The sequence below is a fragment of the Macrobrachium rosenbergii genome, chromosome 24 (genome assembly GCF_040412425.1).
Source record: "Macrobrachium rosenbergii isolate ZJJX-2024 chromosome 24, ASM4041242v1, whole genome shotgun sequence".
NCBI lineage: Eukaryota > Metazoa > Arthropoda > Malacostraca > Decapoda > Palaemonidae > Macrobrachium > Macrobrachium rosenbergii.
In genome coordinates, this window is record NC_089764.1 from 162,602 (window position 1) to 180,005 (window position 17,404).

General features: G+C 39.1%; 1 protein-coding gene across 1 annotated transcript; it reads right to left on the minus strand.

Annotated features, from left to right (window-relative positions):
• Positions 1 to 4,863: 4,863 nt before the first annotated feature.
• Positions 4,864 to 7,176, minus strand: LOC136851713 (uncharacterized). The gene has a single exon (XM_067126059.1). It carries the CDS (start codon positions 7,174 to 7,176, stop codon positions 4,864 to 4,866), a length of 2,313 nt encoding a protein of 770 aa, XP_066982160.1.
• Between the last annotated feature and the right edge of the window lie 10,228 nt (positions 7,177 to 17,404).

Below are 17,404 nucleotides of genomic sequence, written 5' to 3' on the forward strand. Positions count from 1 at the left end.
TGAAGGAACAAAACTATCTACCATTCTAGTTTATTTATATAATTAATTCCTACCACTGGTGGTCAATAAATGAAATACTATTGTAAAAATTTTAAATACAAACATTTATTTCCAATTCAAAATTAATAAATCAAGATTCACAATTTTACTTGGAAGAAAATTTACTATTACCTGAAAGTGCAAAATTTGATTAATGCTTGAATTTAGATAAGAAACAATATTAAATCATGAAAATATTAATATGTGAAACAAAATTAAACAAGCAAAAGTTAAACAATTAGTATGAGAGGAAACTAATTAGATAACTTGAAAATACAAGAACACACAAAAATACACAAAACTGAAATGTGTAAAACACGATATAAATTCACTAAAAAATCTGACTTAATTGACAAACCAATTGAAACAACACTTACAAAAATCAACTCAGTTTGAATAACTCATCTTCAAACTTCTAAATATACATTAACCATGGTTAAACTTGTAAAATCCACTCTACCTTACACAAGCTTTTAAGTTTTCACAAGATTACCCCAAATGCAGCTACTTGAAATTCACTAAACAAACTTTTCTGATAGGTGCCATTACAATAAATACACTTATAATGTTTATATAGATTTCACAGTCAAATAACAGAGTGACCAACATCAAAACAATTTATGTTACTGTAAAAAAATCCATTAAATGGATCTGAGAAAGAGAGAGAGAGAGAGAGAACCTCTTTAAATCTATACCACAGATTTTGACCTCACAGGGATAAATGAATTCTGTTTTCAGTTATAAGCAAAACCCCTAAGACTATTCTAAAATGTTTTGGGACCGAGACGCACAGAATATCCTAAAACATTTTGAGACCAAGACCCAAAGAACATTCTGGACTTCTGGTCACATGTGACATGATCAGAATGTGGATCTGTCTTGAAGACAATAGATGATCACATGGCTTGAAGTGTCTTAACATGAATTTTGACTACGTGACTCTACTCATGTGAATGCCAGCATCACAATAAAAAACAAATAATATAATCGGCATGTTTAATAAACAGACGAAGATCGTGATGACATTACTTATCACTTGAACCAAAACAAAAGTATACCCTGGTTGCCCATCCCTTATCTCTCGCTATTGCACTATTATTAAGAAATATTATTAATTCTAAATTACACTATCGTGAAATCCAACAAACATTACAACAAAATATGCTTTACATTAATTATTATAATTGGAAATGACATCTTACACTACACAATATTTCTTGTATAAAGAAAATCATTCTACATGCATTTCACAAGAGAATATTATGAGACTGTATACACACACACACACACACACACATACATATATATATATATATATATATATATATATATATATATATATATATATATATATATATATATATATATATATATATATATATATATATATATTTATATATTATAATATATATATATATATATATATATGACTATTTTATCACACACACATATAACAGAAAGAATATATATTTATATATATATATATATATTCATTGTTCCAATATATATGAGCCCACCAACGAAATCGGCCGATTTCGTTAGTATATCCACCGTGGACTTATTATCAACTTAAAAATATATATATGAAAATATATTATTTATATATAGAGGAATTATATTAAAGGACGTTTGTGCTTTCCGATTATATATATATATATATATATATATATATATATATATATATATATATATATATATATATATATATATATATATATATATATATATATATATATATATATATATATATATATATATATATATATATATATATATATATATATATATATATATATATATATATATATATATATATATATATATATTATATATATATATATATTCCTCGTCCATTGTTTTAGTGTGTTCTAATATATATATATATATATTATTATATACTATATAATATATATATATATATATATATATATATATAGATATATATATATATCCATATATATATATATATATATATATATATACGTATCTATATATAATATATATATATATATACATATATATATATATATATATATATAATATATATATATATATATATCCATTTTATATATATATATATATATATATATATATATATATATATATATATATGTAATATATATAATATATATATATATATTATATATATATATATATATTTATATAATTTAATGAGAAAAATGGTTTTATAAACAAATCAAATGTTTGAAAAGTCAGTAACCAATTACATGTTTTATAAACCATTTTCCCTTGTCTCTCAAAACAAAAAAGCTCTCGACCTCCCGCGATTCAAGATACCTTATTTTTCACAAAATGCAACTCATAATTTTCACATTTTATCCACTTTCATCTCTCTCACTGATGTCAGTTTGACTGTAATGGTGGCATGGTATGTCAGTACATTACCAATGTACCATACTTAACCATATAGCTATAAGTTGTACAAAGCGTTTGTTGTTGGTCGTGCATAAAAGCAAATGACACGACAATGATTCATTTCAACACCAAATGACGAATAATTCGTGAAGAACTTCCTTCACTTCATAAGAGGAAAACTAATCTATAATTCAACTCCTCTCGTGAGATGACTTTGTCGTGGAGACTTTTGCATGTCTGCTGAACTACTGCAAGAGCTTTGGAAATCCTTGATTACTGTTCTTTGTGCTGCGCTAATTGAACAAGTACAAGGCGAATTCATGGTTGCCTTTTCGCATTCTGTTATATTAAACGTTTTTTGTTTCTGTCTCTGCCTGTGTTCATCTCTCTCTCTCTCTCTCTCTCTCTCTCTCTCTCTCTCTGTCTCACACACATGTACACACACACACATGCGTGCGCACTCATCAAGAAGATTCTAGTATTTGTAGAATACTGAGTTCCTCGATTCATTAATTTTGAGTGATCATTGCTGAATTAGCATGTTATGCATTCACAGTTAAGCAGTATATAAAAAATTACGTGAGAAGCTAAAGGTTATTTCAAAAGGTAAACCATGGTAGAGAAGAAATGGTATTATCTGAAAGGAGACAAAGAGAAACATACAAAGATAACAGAGTAACTACTACTACTGAGATTCAGAGCCTTTATTCCGGTGTTTTTCCGGAATAACTTTTTTTTTCTGTGCAATTTACAAAGATACTACTTAGCCATAATATACTTTGCATCCCTACCTAATTTTTGGCAGCATTCTTTATTACTTAAATTATAAAAAAAGTACATTCATAACAGTAAAATAAAGCAGCCGAAGTCAGTGGCGGAACACTCTAATGTATGGGTTCAAAGTTATATGTGACGTGAATATATGACGTCCCGACTCCTCCCACAAGGTGATGACGACAAACAGCTGTCTCTGAAATTCTGAATGAATGTTCGTACTTTGTCAAGGCTTCAAGAATGGCAGCTATGATAAGTCATTGTCCCTGTGGTTGCAGGACAGCTTTTGTGATTTGACTTGTACCATTGTTTAGAAGTGAGGAGGCCCGTGGCAAACTCTACATAAGCTTGAACAGGTAAATGAATAATTTCCTTGTCACCTTATAATTGACAGGTTACTATTTTAAACTGGCCAATCTTCACAGTGGATTGGACTATTTTAAACTGGAGGTAGTTTTTGTTTATGTATGAATTTAACGTCCGTCGCCCATAGACGACAGCCAGGACTATCTAAGCCCAAGGACTGGAAAAGGAAACCCAAAGGGCCCGACCCCTTCAGGAAGAGCTGACACGCCTGCCTTGTGACTCATAGTAAAATGATGAATGGCATTTTAAAGGGGGATGATATCCCATATTTTAACTGCCTTTTTTGTGGTGGTAATTAAGGAAAAGTGGAAAGGAAAGATCGACAGAGAAGGATGAGGATAGAAGTTCCATAGGAAAGGAAGAATATATGACAGGTGCCAAGACTTTTGAAAGATGAGGAGACTACCCTGACTGTTCCAAGCCCTGGGATGAGGGGCCGGGTGCAATACAACCCCTGAGGCCTCATTTGCTATGATGTCGGGATAGAATATCTGCAATTTTCGTTGTCGTTACCTTTGATATGCTCAATTCTCCAGTTATAATCTTGAAGATCGAGGCACCACCACATTAGTCTTTTGTTCTGATTACGGAAGCTTGTCAGGTACCTCAAGGGGTTATGGTCGGTATATACTGTCAGCCGGAACTTGTGATTGGCATGATATGATTCAAAATGCTTCATGGCCAGGACCATACCCAGCAGTTCTTTCTCTATTGTACTGTAATGGGTTTCTGCTGGCTTCAATTTTCTGGCGTAGTAAGCAACTGGGTGTCTGACGCCACCCTTCTCTTGGAACATTACTGCTCCAATTCCCACGTTGCTGGCGTCAACGGCAAGATAAAAAGGCCGCTTGTAGTCGAGGGTGTGGAGGACCGGCGGAGTGACCAAAACTGCCTTGAGGTGATCATACGCCCTCCAGCACTCAGCCGTGCACCTGAAGGGCGCTTTCCCACGGAAAAGGTTGGTAATGGGTGCAGCCGCATCGGCAAAGTTCGGGATGAACAGCCTAAAGTACTGCACCATGCCAATCGTTGGGCATCCTTCTTCGTGCTGGGGTAGGGCATATCTTGGATGGCCTGGATATTTGCCACCTTAGGTGCCAGGCGTGATCTCCTCAGCCCCGAACTGGCACTTCTTGAGATTGATTACTAGATTAGCCTTACCCAGAGCTGTTAAAATCTTACCCAGTATCGCTATGTGTTCTTCCCAAGTGTGGGTGTATGTGACAATGTCGTCAAGGTATACCACACAATTTGGAATGCCCCCTAGGATCTTATTCATTAGCCTCTGGAAGCAGTTGGGGGCATTCTTTAGGCCAAATGGCATGACCCGGCACTGGTAGTGTCCACTGGGTGTGATGAAGGCTGTCCGAGGGCGAGACTCCTCTGACAGGGGGACTTGCCAATACCCCTTTCCAGATCTATCTTACTCAGATAGGGCGCACTGCCTAGACTATCCAAGCAAGCCTTGATCCGGAGAATGGGATAGGGCTCGGTTTCCATGGCCTCATTGAGCTTCCTAAAATCCGCACACAGTCGATCTCCCCCACCTTCCTTAGGGACTAGAACCACCGGGGAGGCCCAAGAACTGTAGCTCTGCTTGATGACGACAAGGTCGAGTTGGAGCTTGACTTGGTCCTCGATCCTGCGAGCCTTCTCCGGGTTGACCCGGTAATATCGCTGGGCAATAGGTTTTATGCCCTCTCTGGTGTTTATTGAGTGTTGTAGGACGTACGTGCACCCCAAGGAGTCCCGCACAACATGAGAGTGGTGATGTAACAGCTTCCAGACATCCTCCCGGTGGGTGGGCTCCACGCCTGGTGTGATGAGGTCCAGGTTCTGCAGGACTTCGGAATTTGTTGTAGGGTCCCGAGCCAGGGCGGCATTGCAAACCACAGCCCCAAGAGCTGGAGTGCCTCGCTGGGGTGGTTCTTCGCTCCGAAGGTGGAACGGTTTTAATAAATTAATGTGGAGCCACTTGGCTCTCCTCTTCCCGCAGGCGACTAGGTAGTTGAGGGCCCCGCGCTTCCGCAAGATTTTGTGAGGCCCTGTGAAATGTGTCTCCAGGGGCCTGGTGGCGCCAATCCAGAGGACCAGGACTTGGTCCCCCGGCTCAAAAGAACTGGAATAGGCCATGACATTGAACTTCAACTTCACCCATTCCTGCGAGGCTTCCTCAGAGGCTTGGGCGACTGCCCAGGCTGTCCAGAGGTTTCTTTGAATTTGGGGCAACTCTTTAGCCCACTCCGCCTGGGCGGACCCCGCCCAGGCGTCGTAGAGGATGTCGAGGGGGCCCTGGGTGGAGTGGGCATATAAGAGCTCGAATGGGCTGTAGCCCATGGTCTCTGAGGTGGCGTGGCGAGCGGCAAACAGTGCATAGATGAGGTTTTCCTCCCAAGTTCCTCCTCCTTCATGCTCCAGTTTCCTGAGGGTCGTTGCCAAGGACTGGTGGAGCCTTTCAATGAAACCCTGGCTCTCGGGGTGATATGCAGTGGAGGTGAAATATTTGACCCCGTGGCTGGCCATGTTGTCCCGGAACTCCTTTGAAGTAAAATGCCATCCCTGGTCCAATTGAATTGTGGCTGGGAACCCGAAGCGGCAGAAGAACTGCAAAAGCGCCTTGGCAGCATTCTTGGAGCTCTCGCTGTGTACCGGGATTGCCTCGGGATATCGCGTGAACCGATCAATGATCGTGAGGCAATGCATACTCCCGGACTTGCTCCTGATCCGTCCTTGAGGTGTAAAGTAATCTACTACGACGTCCCGACAGGGGACGCCGTCCGAAGGGATGTTCCGGAAGGGAGCTTTAGGGACCACCTCATTTGGATTCCCCGCCACTTGGCAGGTAGGGCATGAGGCTATGAACTTCACATCTTTCCGGAGTCCAGGCCAGCAGAAATTGTCCTCTAGACCTCGGGTGGTCCTCGTTACCCCGAAGTGCCCACTTATGCCATCATGGGCAAGACTGAACACCTCCTGATGGAGAGCATGAGGGACCATCACGAGTTTATTCCTAACATTGGCTGGGTCATGTGGGCCCCTGGTGATTTTGTAAAGGATGTCCTCGTCCAGTAGGTGTGCCTCTTGGATGAGGTCCTCTATGTCGTCCTCCGTCGTGACGGCCTCCTGGCGGAGGCGCTGTGGGGCGACGTCCTCTTTCTGGGCCTCTATCAACTGTTCCCTGCTGAGGGAAGGATGGGACGCAGCGGCCCCAGTGATGAGGAGGGTGGTAGATGGTGCTAGGCCCTCCCGCTCTGGAATTGTGGGCAGTTCTTGTAGCCAGGGGATGGATCCCAAGGTCAGGTCCGGAGGGAGCAGGAGGTCTGCAACCCCTTTGGAGGCCTCAAGAGGAGCAGGCAGCTGGGGAGGCTCCAGGCACCTTACAGGTACCAGAGGGTCCCTCCACTGGATCAGGTCCTGACCCAGGAGGAGGGGCTTTCCCGTTGTGAGGGTCCCTGCTACTCTGAAGAGGTGCTCTCTCTCCTGGGAGGAGTCACTCGTAGTGACTTTGAGGTGGACAGTTGGGAGGTCTTTCCTGTCCCCATTTATCCAGAGAATCGTCATCCTCTCTCCTTCTTGGATGATGGCTCCAAGGGGGACTTGGGCGCAGACTATCAGACTCATCTCTGACCCGGTATCAATAATGTTCTCAAGCTTCTTGGGGGGACTGGACTCATCTGGAGGCGCAACTCTGCCAGATACAAGCCCAACCCACCCGGTGGGTCATCCAGGCCAGGCCACAGTGCCAACCGTCTGAGGTCTGGCACTGAATCTAGAGCATCCTTTGTAAGAGGCGGAGAAGTGTCCTGATTGTCTGCAATCCTGGCAGACGGGGGCGTGGGTACCTGGGTAAGGGCCAGATCCTGCCACAGGGGGTGGTCAAGTCACGGGAGTCGGCGGACGGGGCGGTGCCCGCGGTGGAGGGTGCAAAGGCACTCGGGGGCCTATTCCAGCAGTGGCCTGAGGAGTGCCAAGGCTTCCTGCAATATCCGCACACCTGGGGCTTCGGAGATGGCTCACTCTTGGGTTGAGGGGCTCCTGAAAGCCAGGAAAGGGGATGAATCTTCCTCTTCAGGGAGCTCTCCTGGGGGTGATGGGTATCCCAGAAATGAGTCAATCGGCAGCAGTCTGCTAAGGTCGGGGGCTCCTTCTCGGTGATGTGCGTGGCGAGGGCTGGAGGTGTGTAGAGTAGGAAGTGCCCTATCTTCATTTGTTCAATGGCCTCGTTGAGGGTCGTAACCCCCAAAGACTCAAACCATTTGGCATGGGCGTGCTCGGACTGGTAGGCCTAGTCTGCCCAGGTCTGGTTTACTTCCTTAACTTGCCCTCGCCAGCACCTCCTCCAGCGTTCGGGGGTCATTTTGTACGCCATGGCGATAGTCTGGCGGACGATGTCCCAATTTTCTTGCTCCTCCGGCAGGAGAGCTTTGTAGGCAATAAGGGCCTTCCCTCCAAGGAACTTGCCCAACACCAGGGAGAGTTCGGCAGCACTCAGGGGGCAGACCTTTAAGACTGTCTCGGCGGTGTCGAGCCACACCTCGGGCTCGGCCTCCATCCATTTTGGCATGCAGGCAAGTGCCTGGCTGAAGGCGCTCATCCCCTGGGTGGCAGGTGGAGGCGAAGGGCCACTTCGTTGCAGCAGCACGAGTTCATGGGCACGCTGCTTGTCCCTTTCTTCCCTTTCCACAGCCTCTCTTTACTCTCGTTCCTGTCTCTCTGCGTCTCGTTTCTCTTGAGCCTGTCTCTCCACTTCTTGTGCCTGAATCTCTGCTTCTTCTTGTTTCTCTTGAGCCTGTCTCTCTGCTTCTCATTCCTGTCTCTCCGCTTCTCGTTCATGTCTCTCTGCTTCTTCTCGTCTCTCTTGGGCCTCCCTTTCTGCCTCTCTCTCTGCCTTTATCGCGTCCATCCTCTCCTGTACCCAGTCTTTTAGTTCTTTCCCAGAAAGGCTGAGTTCCTTCCCGGAGGACATGAAGAACTTGAAATCCTCGCTCTGCTGAGATCTTGTCGTCATTTTGCAGGTGGGAGAGGACACAAGTAATACACAGAATTAATTTTCCAGAGCTGTGGGAATTTGGAGTTTTCCCCAAAGGACGTATGAATGATCTCCCGCCCTGACACAGCAGACTACAGCAGGGAATTAGGAATTGAATTCTCTGGTCTCCCAAGGTACCGACAAAACGGGCTGACTTGGGGACGAGATTGGAATAGATATGTCTCCTGATTTACCGACAAAGCGGGCTGATTTGGGGACGATAATGAGCAAATGATTGGTCTCCCAAGGTACCGACAAAACAGGCTGGCTTGGGGACAAGATTGGAATATATTGGCTACCTAGAATTCCCACACAGACTAGGTCTGATTAGCGACGGCGTTAGTTTTACTTACTGATGGGAGAAGTTTTGTTCTCAATGGCAATTAGGTGGGTGGTAATCCCAAATTCATAACAGATATGCAACACACACAGCCGTAGGAAAAGCACAAAAAAAAAAACCAGAACAATACAGAACATATAACGTCAGACCCCCCAGTAATGCAAACAATTTGGCGGAGTGAGCCGAGGGAAAGCAAAGTAAAATCAAACAAACAAATTTTCACACATTTCCTAACTGTGCGACGAATGTCGGTCAAGGCCGCTTGCCTCCCTGTCTGTTTATCTTATAGGCCACTGGGCCAGCTGTCTGCGACAAATGAATGAGTGAAGTTAATGTTTGTAAACAAACGTGGTACTTCCCTGAACGGAGGGAACGAAACGACGTTTGTTGAACTCTACCAGTTCTTTGCTTTTGCCTAGCATAATATATGATTTTGCCCTATTTCTAAACGAGAGAGAGAGTAAAATGAGTCAGCAATGCTGGTCTGACTTTTTGAACACGTGTTTGCGGTTGATTTCTCGCACCTACTTAAGGATTTGATTTCAAAATCACATGTTTTCCCAGGAGGAATACGCGCACTATTCCTTTAATGGTTAGAGCCTAAATAACCTATTTGAATGGCATGCAAGCCACGTGCAAAGGCTTTCAAAGGCTAAATTTCGGTGATCCTCTCTCTCGTTTTCCTTTGACATGTGCCCTACTATAAAAAAAAAATTCCTAGGTTTTGTCACGTTTGCTAAAGTTTCCTATGCTAAATAAACACAGTTTACTTACACAGAATTTCGTTGGCCTGTTGCGCTGGTTTTTCAAAGGTTTGTAATCTGTCTCGTATCCAGCTTAGCTGAGTTAATTGCTGATTTTACAAAATGCAACACAAACAAACAAAAGGGGAGGGCGGGGAGGATGCAATCATTACGGGAATTACTGGTCAGGTCGCCATTTTTATATGTTTCCTGGTGCAAGTAAAGTTTAAGTCTCCACATTCATTACTTTACTCTACAATGACCTTGTAAGATAACCAGGAGCATATAAAACAGAAAACAAAGGAGTTATACTGGAGCTTAGGGCTCATTCTCAAAGGAAAGATGTGTGAAACACATGGGTACAAAAATGGTATATTTACATAACAGACAAGATCAAAGGGAAAATGAATTAAAACAAGTTAAATTGCTGCTGCAGTTGAAAGTCCTCCAGAGGTGGGGGGAGGAAAAGCTTGGGAATGCCAGGAACACGGACCAAGGAGAATTCTGCTACAATCATCCTTCTGAAATGATATGGGACCCAGGTTATGATCCACAGCTGGAATTGGGGAATGGTTTTACTTGAGGGTGTGCTGAGGGCACCAAGGACAGACTTGAGGCTTGACTAGTGACTTGAGCAAGAGGGCAGTGAACGCGTGGGCCGGGAATGAACCAAGAAACTCAAGGGATATCCAAGATACGGGCCCAGAAGTTTAATGAATGCACAAGGGCGAAAGTAACGTGGCTAGCAGAAGTGTAAGTCTGACGTCGACATCGGGGCTTTGTTCCTGTCCTTCTCAGCGGCGTCCGCAAGGGGTCCACGTGTGTGTGTAGACAAAGGCCTCCCACCAAGGACGTACTCTTGGGTCGTAGATCGGTTGTGGGATGGAAGGGCGCCCTTGTGATGATAAAGGGCTGCAGTTGAGTTTCCGCTCGCTCTGGGATTTGCAGTTCACCACTTGCAACTGATATTGGCCACATGGTTGGGGTACAAAGCAAGGGGCAGCGATCCACGTGGTGGTGAGAAGGGGGTGTGGGGAACATCTGAACTTGTGACCTGCTACATTCGCGTCTGGGCTGTGTGAGAGCTATCTTCTGGCTCCGTGGCCTTTTATTACTTCTGATCGGATGCAGGGCGGGGGGATGGGCGATGGCCTGACACGGGTCACAGCTCCTGTACCAAAGATAGGGCGCCAGCCAGTTACTGCCCTAGGCTAAGATTATTTCCTGAGCATGCCTTAAGACCCCCTGGATTTCTGACCGGAACCAACCAGAACCAGATTTCACTACCTCTCACAGGTTCAAATAGACAGAGGCCTATCTATCGGCCAAGCAAGAGCAGAAAGGAGGGTTTTTTTTAGCTTATTTTGGCAGTAATCATTACATAATGAAAACATTGTTTACCAGTGATGATAGCAATAGTTTTATGCCTGTTTTTGCCTTAAAAACTGCTTGTCAAAAATACCTATTTCCTCAAATTCTGTTACTCAGTTTTGTTGTGTACAGTGTTCAGCTACCCAAATAATGATTGAGATAAAAAAAATACACATTTCTATATTTATGTCTGCAACATCAGATATCAAGATAACACGTAAATAATACTCTATCTACAAACAGCCAAGAGGTATACGAATTGTCATAACATGAACAAATATTTTGAAAAAATTCAGAAGTATTATCTAAAGCCTCAAAGTTTTTTTTTTTTTAATTCTGGATTAATGTTCTTAATAAACCCTCCTCTTTTTCCGACCTCGTATTGATTTAAATTTTTGTTTTATATCTAAATCTCATGCAAATCGTGGCATCAACATAAAAAGATATTTTGGTCAGTTAGTGAATAAAAGATTCCTAAAGAATAGAATCCTTATGAGCGGCATTGTAGGCGCCAGTGCACAATTACATTTCTTGAATTACAGTAAATTTAATTCCAGGAAACAACGGATGAAGAAATAGATAGAAATAACGCAGATACAAATTTTTAATAGGGATTCTCTAATCTAGGTTGATTTTACAACAGAGTAGGTAATATGTAATATTATTCCGACTTTTCTTTCGATCAGACAGGTATTCGTAAAGTAATTAGGTGTTTGTTTTCATTACAAAAATTCAATAACAAAGCACTCTTTAGATGTTTGAAATATTTAACATTGATATTTTACCAAAAATTACAATTTTTTTCCTTAAATACCAACTAACAACATTGTAAAGAATTTTAATTTGTTATGTTCATCATAATGTTGATTAGTGATATTGTAATGGATTAACCGAATTTTGTCATTTCGTCTCATGTTTTTTTCTTTTCATTGTAATTTCCGATATATGAGGACTGTCTTTTACTTGCTTTGATTGGCATGAAACCGATTGCTCTTTTAGAGTCTTAAATATGAAATATGTTTCATTTTCCTTGTGTTATCTCAGCTGATATTAATGGCATAGGATTCCCTATGTCAAGTGGAAATATTAAGAAGAAACAATTTCGTCATCCTATGCATTTGTGTACTAGTTACATGCGCATTGTTGGACAAGGCCTTTTACTTTGTGAATACGTTATAGATGTACACAGAATAAAGGACCTCTGAGCAATATTCAGCTCATAATTCTAGTTTGCATCTATAAGATGTTGTTTGTATCCCATTGCAAGGTTATTTTTTTAGTTTTTTGTTAGTTTTCTAACAACTGGTTTATAGTGGACAGACAAGCGACTTTAGAATAGAAATATTTCCTGGAGACAAGATACTTTCGTTTTATGCTTTCTGACAAAGGATATCGGTGAATGAAAAAAGTATTAATAAGGCTTCATCGTAGATAGTAAAAGATGTCGATACAGATCGATAAGTTGTTTGTGTTGTATCATCACCGATTAATTATTTCTGATATATAATAAAATCTATTCATTCACACTCTAAAGCTTTTGTGTTTGCCTCAGTCGTATTTCGTTTAATTACATTGTTAATTATGAAAGCGGTATACAAGAAGCAAAGGCACGTACAAAATCAGGCAAGAGTATGCTAAATGTTACCCAGGTCTGCAAAGAAATCTGCTGAAAATCCAGCACCGAAGAGAGAGGATGAATATGGGAGAAGTCACAAATCCTGACAATAGTTTTCGACTTAAGCTTGACAAATCTGGGCGTTCATTTCATTCGCTGCCGTTACCGGATTTCGCAGAAAATATTTTTGTAAGGAAAAATAGTCGTTCCCGTCATCACCCATTTTCCATCATCACATTTTTATCCTGCCTTGATTATCCTCTTCGTATATTTTGTCTCTTAAAATATTAGGTTCTTAAGCGTTACACCTCAACTTGTAATTTTAGATTTTAGTACTTTTTCTTTCACAGTTACTGTGAGTTTGTGGGCATAATTGTTAATGTGATATGGTATGTTAGTGTTTTGAGAATTATTCGGAACGCTTCAGTATACCACACTTAATTGTAGTTATGGAACTGGATCACATACATCCTCTTTAATTCCGACAATTAAAAAATTAGTCAACTGGGTTACGTATTTTAGAATTTTTATTTAAGAATTTAAAAAATTTGAATATTTTATTTATTTATTTCTAGGAGAAAATAATTGCCAGTGCGAGATTTTGTTCAAGCTGATCTAAAATGACAGCTACTATTCTCATATCCCTTGAGAGTATATAAACATTTTTACTTTTACAAATGAAGACATATTACCAGTGATTTTGTTATTTTACCATAGAGAGAAAATATGCAAGAAAATTTGTAAGAAATGAATGATCTGGATAATCACAATTTTCTTTTATTCCGGATGACAGAATCATTAGAAAGTAACTGATTGTTAAAAAAAAAAAAGATATAACTGACAATTAAGTTCATCTGGAAAGGCGACTTTGTCCCGGATAATTTTGCATGACTGCTACATTGCAGCAAGATCGCTGGAAATCCTTCACTCTTTTTCTTTGTTTTCAGCTCTGTTACATGGAACAGTGCGTGGAGAAATCACTGAAACTTTTTGCTCTTTCATAGATGCTCTCTCTCTCTCTCTCTCTCTCTCTCTCTCTCTCTCTCTCTCTCTCTCTCTCTCAGCAACGAAGAGAACCAAGAAATCTATTACCAGCATTGCAGTATATGAACAGTCATACAATGCATTTTCAAAATGAAGATGAAAGGTCCAGGAATCGAAAAGTCTTGGGAAACGACAGAATTCTGGTTCAGAAGAACGAGAAGTCCATAAATTGCTGAGTCTTCTGCACTGTATACGGGAAGATTTAATACTCCAAGATTTACCAGAATGTGGAATTCCGCGAAAGAGGAGAAAAAGAAAATTTGAGCGATGGAATATTTAAGTGTTTCAATGGCGCAAAGGAAGTTAATGTGTGGGAGGTAGACTTCGTAAATAACAGTGGGTAATCATTTCAGTTCTCGAAGAAAAGTATATAAGGAGATTATTCAATTGTATCAACTACATATTTAGATATGAAGCAAGTGGTGAAAATGACCTGTGGGTTGTTTCTGTGATTAGTCATATAAAATAGCTGTGAAGTTGGAGTAAGTCGAGGTTTCACTTTTAATGGTGTGTTTTGTGTAAGAAGGATATATCCAACACAGATGACAAGATCCTGATGACTAGGAGGAATAATTCGTTGAGTGAGCCCCTGAAGATGATCAGGATCCATAAATATTTATTTGAGACACACTATAGTAATGGAAACCATCTAGTCCATTATTCATTCAGACACTAACATGAATAATGGGTGCATCTGAAGGCCTTCTTGAGATGATAACATCAAAATACAATATCAATATGCTCATGTGTCTTTTTTGATATATGGCCCACTCAAAACCATGTCTGTCGCAGTGATGTAGTAGCGCCTTTGTGGAGTCCGTCGACCAAGCTAATCATTTGCCAGCCGCCTCTCTGTTATGGGGAATAATTTCTTGAATTATAATTAAATTCTATTGGTCTTGTAAACCTGTGCCTTGCTTGTGAACTTCTTAAAAAAAAACTTGCTATCTATTTCTTTGGTATTAATTTTTTAGAGGAAAGTAAACGGAATATTTAGTATATATATATATATATATATATATATATATATATATATATATATATATATATATATATATATATATATATATATATATATATATATATATATTTTTATATATATATATATATATATATATATATATATATATATATATATATATATATATATATATATATATATATATATATATATATATATATATATATATATATATATATATATATATATATATATATATATATATATATATATATATATATATATATATATATATATATATATATATATATATATATATATATATATATATATATATATATATATATATATATATATATATATATATATATATATATATATATATATATATATATATATATATATATATATATATATATATATATATATATATATATATATATATATATATATATATATATATATATATATATATTGTGTGTGTGTGTGTGTTAAATGTATATATATATATATATATATATATATATATATCTATTCCAAGGTCATAAAATGTTAAATGGCCATCTTTTATTGCTGTATCTATTTTAAGAACAGAATCAATTATCTTACTTTCCTAAGATGTCTCTGGTAGCAGGGGCTCATTCCCTGGGTCAGTAAATTCCTTCTCCTTTGCTGAACCTATTCTTAAACAAAGGCCTACTGGAATTAACCACTGATATGCAAAACCAGACTTTATTTACAAATTTAACGAAGGTGATTCAGCAAAAGTTACGATCTTAAAATGGAGTGAATTCCACCCCCTATAAATGGAAATCATTACTAGAGGAAATCCTGATTCACAAATATTCAGATTATTAATTCGAAACCAGATAATACTAGCGACTAACACCCTGGTCACCAAATAAAGTAATAAGGTCATAATTATTCTAAACCACAATAAATGTCACATAGTATGTAAAGAATAAACACCACTTCCCAAAATATTCGTCCTCACAGGACGAAACCAGAATTCCTGTAGAAAGAAACATATCAATATATTAAAACTCGAAATGGTGTCAAAATACATGAATATTCAAAACAGAAAAATGCACAATGAAAAATGGAACAGGAAAATGCATAAGGAAGGTAGCGGGGTTTCACTGCAGCACTCTTACATCTTTCCACCAAATGTCTAGAAAAGATATTAAGTGTTCATGAGCTATTGTACTCAATTTCTACGGCGATATGATGGCTGGTTTTGCCACCACTCAATACTCAGTCTCAAAATGTACTGATAGTGTTCAAATCACAGGTACTAAGTCCACGATAAGTGGAATAGTACAAAAAAAAAGATGTGTAAAAATCAATTCAGGGGGTAAACAAAACACCAAGAAAAAACTTAATTTAATACATAAATAACCAGATAGAAGTTACATCTGAACATCACAAATACATCAAATAAATGAATACCTAACAACCTTAATTAATTAATGAAAATAATAAACACACTCATACTGCTAAAGATAGACCGCAACACAATTATCCACAAAAGAAGGGGGTTCAGACAGGAGGAGGCAAACAAAAGGAGGAATAACCTGACCAATACACTCTATTAAGTCCTAAGATGGTTTTTCTCCGTTTCTCAATAATTGGCCGTGATCCCTTCAAAAAAAGAAAAAAAATCTCCGCGTCCGGAGATTATCACAGGGAAATGTCAAATCACCGCTCCCAGCATTGGGAATGAATATGGAATGCTCCGCCAATCAGCACAGATAGCAGGGACAACCCAAAGCTCTGTTCAAGGTCCCTACACCGTGATCAAAAATATAATTCAAATATCACCATACCGTGGCACAGAGAGGCCCCCCTCGGCATTATAACTAAGCAGGGAGGAACTGGAAATACATGGAAGAAAAATCCAGGTGCTTCAAGTAAATCCAAATATATCGGATGATTCAAGCAGCGAGCCAATATCATTCCACTCCATAAGGTTGCTCAGAAACGATTCCCCGCTTCGGCCAAAAACACCTTCGAGAAAAACACGGAGCTACCTCCACTCACACACCAAATGTGAAAAAAAAACCATTATTAGCAAAACTTTCAAACACACAAGCCACCGGAGAGGAGGAGAACGAGCTAACAGACTAATGCAGTATTTAACACTCAGGTTTAATCAATAGTAATGTAAAATCAAACAATAAAATGATAACAAGAAGACACTTCCTCACCTAATAGAAAAAAATTTGTTTAACAAAAAATTTTTTTTTATTACGTAAAGAAAAGAATATTTTTTTTTCAATGTTAAATCAATTCAAAACATATGAAATAATTACATACCGAAACAATAATTACAGTTAATATACTGAAATACAAGGTTTCATACAAATCTGCAATAGCAAAATAATCTCATTAAGAATATTACATTAGAGAACAATGCATTGGAAAGGAGGATGGGGGCAAAGAAACAAGGATGCAGCTTACAATATAGGCACCAAAATTATCACAATATCATGAATATACAATGGATGATCTTCAACAATGAAAATCCCAAACACCCACATCAAACAAATTTTTACCCCAAAAGCTTCTCAAGGGTGTCACATAAGTATACAACTAAGAGCTACGAGCTGTAATCCGGATTCCACATATCTGTTCATAGGCCACAACTATTTTTGCACACACTCATAATTGTTCCACTTTGTGATTCATATCGCTCATTGTAAAAATGTCCAGCGAAAAATAGTTCTGTACATCACAGTAACAACAC

What these genes read in the sequence shown, in the direction of transcription:
- LOC136851713 (XM_067126059.1), bottom strand. Translation starts at nt 7,176, where the DNA reads ATGAGTCTGATAGTCTGCGCCCAAGTCCCCCTTGGAGCCATCATCCAA.